Consider the following 4,740-nt stretch of genomic DNA (forward strand, 5'->3'; position numbering starts at 1 on the left):
ACCCCCCTAGTAGTACGGGTGACCGGCTACTATTACCCCCCCACACCCTTTTCCCCCGATTTTGTTTCCTGGGGCCTTTACCCCGCCTTATGTTTCTGGTTGATCATCGGCTCACTGCCAGGGTACTAGCGTCACAGCACGTCATAGTCGATTGCGTAATTTGAGCGCTTGCGAATGCAAGGTCTCCCTGTTCCTTGAATATGCTTATGTATCGCACGTCATTCTAGTACCTGTGAATTGACGATTGTAATGCAGAACCAAAGCAATGATGCACTGAGAACCGATATCTTTGTTATGTTTGATATGTGAAAATTTCAATAAACATATGGATACAGAAAGAGGACCTGTCTGCAATTAGAAGAACGACTGGTGAACACACACAAACATTAACATTCAGCGCTTTTCAGCGAAGTAATGGCCCTGATCACCGAGCTGCTGCTCCTTTATTGTCTATTCACATGCTGAGAGCAGGTTGGTAGCCAAGCTGTGTTGTTGGAGTATAGAAAACAGCTTGGCCACCTGGCTGTGCTATCTGGCAGAAGTGTCTGGATCATCATATTAGTATTCCAGAGATTGTCCTGTATTCGAAGACCGCATTGTAGTAGCTAGAAATCCCCTAGAATACATAACTCCATCCATTTTTTGGATAGGGCGGGGTCAGGACAGAGTCTGTCTGGTCTTTATTGCGGTCTGTTAGATTCCACCTCACTTCCTGTCTTAGTCATAGGTGTCAGACAGGACAGGAAGTGAGGGGGAAATCTCTCTGATTGGGGACACAGGCAGGCATGGGGGGTTAGAACTCGCATCAGATTTTTATTCCCCGTCCTGTGTTTTCAGGTGGAGGCCGAGAGAAGGAAGAGAGCCATGGTGTTGGAATCTGAAGGGACCAGGGAGTCCGCCATTAACGTGGCCGAGGGTGAGAAACAATCGCAGATCCTGGCGTCCGAGGCCGAGAGAGCCGAGCAAATCAACAGGGCGGCAGGTGAGTCCCCGCTGTGTCCTCATTTCAGTGTATACAACCAATGGCTGTAGAGACGAGGCCGGCCCGGGCACGTCCTCCCAGCCAGATACCCCAGTCATAGGATAATGACGACTGTGCTTACTGGAGGTCTAGAGGAGCAGAGCGGAGAAGGATCGAATTGTGAAACAATACAATACCTCATAGTCAGGGGCGTAACCACAGATCATGGGGCCCCATGGCAAAATTTTGATTGGGTCCCCCAGCAACCTCCCTACTGTCAATGATATTAAAGTCAGGTAGCGGGAGAGCTGCCTGCATAGTCTCCCCCCCCCTTTTCTTGATTAATAGTGTCAGCAGTTCTTATTGGGGCCCCCTTCCACCCCCAGGACCCGTAGCGGCGGCATGGGCTGCTTTGGCTATTGTTACACCACTGCTCATAGTTACATGTTGGTGGACCTGAAAGGGAACTATTGCAGGGAAGGTTTAATACGACGATCTCATGGGACCAGATGGTTAGTCCGGGTAGATGTTTACAGCCAGTCATTTTTGTTCCCCCAGCAATCCCTCCTCCATAGACACACGTGTGCACCTTTTGTCCCATGTACAGATACATGCTTGATTGATATCACCCATCTATGTCAGTGCCTTTTACCTATTCAGTCTGCTTTATAGAAAGATTGGCATAAGTTGTACTCGGAGGGACACGCACACGCACGTGAAGGGAAGGACGGAGGTCAGATAGAAGAGTGAAGGGGAGGACGGAGGTCAGATAGAAGAGTGAAGGGGAGGACGGAGGTCAGATAGAAGAGTGAAGGGGAGGACGGAGGTCAGATAGAAGAGTGAAGGGGAGGACGGAGGTCAGATAGAAGAGTGAAGGGGAGGACGGAGGTCAGATAGAAGAGTGAAGGGGAGGACGGAGGTCAGATAGAAGAGTGATGGGGAGGACGGAGGTCAGATAGAAGACTGATGGGGAGGACGGAGGTCAGATAGAAGACTGATGGGGAGGACGGAGGTCAGATAGAAGACTGATGGGGAGGACGGAGGTCAGATGGAAGACTGAAGGGAGGCCGGAGTTCCTCTTCTATGCTGTGCCGTTATATGAATCTTGTGTCTTGCCAACAGGTGAAGCCAACGCCATCCTGGCAAAAGCCAAAGCCCGGGGAGAGGCCATTCGGCTGGTAGGGGAGGCTCTCAAGCAACAGGTAAGGGATGATCACCATTGTCCTCACTGTGCAGTAAACCTACATATGGGGGGTGACATAAAAGTGGACTGTGCCTTTAATTGCATATAGAGAGTAGATGCATCCCCAGGAATCGTCCTCAGGGCTTCAATGGGCCAATCTGTCATCCCTTCAGATGTGCATCCTCTTCCCTGCTGACCACTGGGTGCTGCAGACTTTAGCTGTGCACTCTGCTGATCAGTGGCTTCCAGAGCAGAACGCACAGCTCATGTTTCGGGTTTGCTGAACCTTTTAACCTTTTTTTTTGTTTGTTTTATTGTCTCTCTCCAGCACGGGGACGCAGCCGCTTCTCTGGTCATAGCCGAGCAGTATGTAAACGCCTTCTCCAAGCTGGCGAAAGAGTCCAACACGATCCTCCTGCCCACGAACACCGGTGACATCAGCGCCATGGTGTCCCAGGTCAGTGACTTTCCTCTCCACCAATAGGAGACGAGATTTCACCTCCAGTCAGTGCCGCTCGCAGCAATCTTCTCTCTTCTCTTCCATTCAGGCCATGGGAATATACAGCACGCTGACCAAAGCCTTACCTCGGAAGAGCCTCGCCGCTCCTCCCCCCGGCGTGACAGACGGACACAGGTCAGGCACAGAAGATCTGACGCAGAACTAATCGCCCCCCCCATCAATGCACTTAGCTCCGCCCCCTCAGAGGCCCCCCGGGATTTTTTTTTATTGTGAATTATGTCAAATATGTTTATATCTATAAAAAGATTTCAAAGAAACTAACTTTGTATTGTGACCGCTCCCTGCTGCTCTCTCCTTGTGCAGGGTGACTGGTCTTGTCTCCGCCCCCCCCCGGTAATAAAGACCGGTCACTGCTGCTCTCTCTCCTTGTGCAGGGTGACTGGTCTTGTCTCCGCCCCCTGCTGTAATAAAGACCGCTCACTGCTGCTCTCTCTCCTTGTACAGGGTGACTGGTCTTGTCTCCGCCCCCTGCTGTAATAAAGACCGCTCACTGCTGCTCTCTCTCCTTGTGCAGGGTGACTGGTCTTGTCTCCGCCCCCTCCTGTAATAAAGACCGCTCCCTGCTCCTCTCTCTCCTTGTGCAGGGTGACTGGTCTTGTCTCCGCCCCCTCCTGTAATAAAGACCGCTCCCTGCTCCTCTCTCTCCTTGTACAGGGTGACTGGTCTTGTGCATTAAATGCACTGTGACACGATTGCTGGTGTGAATGACCCCCTAACTCATGCTGTTCTTCCTGTCTGTGTGTTGACTGTCAGCACATGTGCACTACAGCAGTTTTTTATTGGCTCCTGGTGCTGCCCCACCCCTCGCATTGCTGAACCAGGAAATGTTTTGTGTTGCTGTAGATCAATATCTACAGTCTGGGGCCCGAGCTGCTGAACCTATAAAGACTATGGCAGTAGTTGAATGATGCGGGTGAAGCTTGACATGGAGGGGGAGGAGCTTAATCTCATATGGAGAAGCCCTGGACTCAGGATCCTGGACCGCGGAATTGATTTAAAGACAGGTGTGGGTACTTGTCTGTGCTTTAATATAGTTATATAGCAGGGCTAGGCACTCCGGCTGTGCTGAAACTACACATCCCATCATGCTTCTGTCTCTGGGCGTCATGTCTTTGGCTGTCGGAGTCTTGCAATGCCTCATGGGACTTGCAGTTCCATTGCAGCTGGAGTGCTGAGGTTGCCCACCCCTGGTATATGGTTTTGGTAGTCATGACAGGTTCACTTTAACTGTGAAATAAATGATACTGCTATTCGGTGTGAGGGAAATTGGGAACAAATCGGAAGGGAACCACGACCTGAACATTCTGAAATACCAGAGGGGGATCCCCCCCCCCCAAAAAAAAGCAACTGCTGTACCACGTTGCGGTCCTTGCGGAGTCCCAGTCCTGCATGGTATGCGCACACATTCTCTGGTGGAACGTCCTGAAATGAACTCTGCGGGACTCTCACTGCATGACGTCACCCAATGAAAAGGCTTTTCTCATTTTAAAGAGGAGGAGCCCCAACTACCTCTTAGCTATATACCAAGCATAGGCAACCTCGGCACTCCAGCTGTTGACGAACTACAAGTCCCATAAGGCATTGCGAGACTGACAGCCACAGGCACGACCCCCAGAAGTAGAAGCTTGATAGGATTTGTAGTTTTAGCACAGCTGGAGTGCCGAGATTGCCTTACCCCTGGTCTATAGACCAGCCTTTCCCAACCCGGGGTGCCATGACACCCTGGGGGGGCCTTTCTGGCTTTGTCAAAGGTGCCTTAAAATGTTTGCACAGTGTGATGCATTTCCATGTGTCTAGACCTGCCCACCATGGTGGCAATTATAAGGTGGGGCCAGGGACATCCCCAGGCGTGGCCACCGGGTGTCACACTCAGGAAGTCATCATGCATGCCGTAATGATGTCACGTGCACAAAATTGCCGGTGGCCAAAAGACAAGAGGGGACGTTCATCCGGTAGGATAAGGTGCGCCGCAGGGTCCCCTCCTCCCTCATTCAGCTGTCAGGCTCTCCGTCCATTGACCGAGTGCCCGACCTTTCAGAGGGGGGGTGACACCAAATGACTGTCAGTCATTTGGGT

General features: G+C 51.4%; 1 protein-coding gene across 1 annotated transcript in view; it reads left to right on the plus strand.

Moving 5' to 3' along the window:
* Positions 1–2,809, plus strand: part of STOML2 (stomatin like 2) — an 11,793-nt gene extending 8,984 nt beyond the window's left edge. The window contains exons 7-10 of the mRNA XM_018573607.1: positions 838–982; positions 2,084–2,163; positions 2,473–2,601; positions 2,693–2,809. Coding sequence (XP_018429109.1) covers positions 838–982; positions 2,084–2,163; positions 2,473–2,601; positions 2,693–2,809 — 471 coding nt within the window. The remainder of the gene's footprint in view (positions 1–837; positions 983–2,083; positions 2,164–2,472; positions 2,602–2,692) is intronic.
* The last annotated feature ends 1,931 nt before the right edge of the window (positions 2,810–4,740 follow it).

Source organism: Nanorana parkeri, unplaced genomic scaffold, assembly GCF_000935625.1.
Source record: "Nanorana parkeri isolate BGI_ZX_2015 unplaced genomic scaffold, ASM93562v1 scaffold2453, whole genome shotgun sequence".
Classification (NCBI taxonomy): domain Eukaryota; kingdom Metazoa; phylum Chordata; class Amphibia; order Anura; family Dicroglossidae; genus Nanorana; species Nanorana parkeri.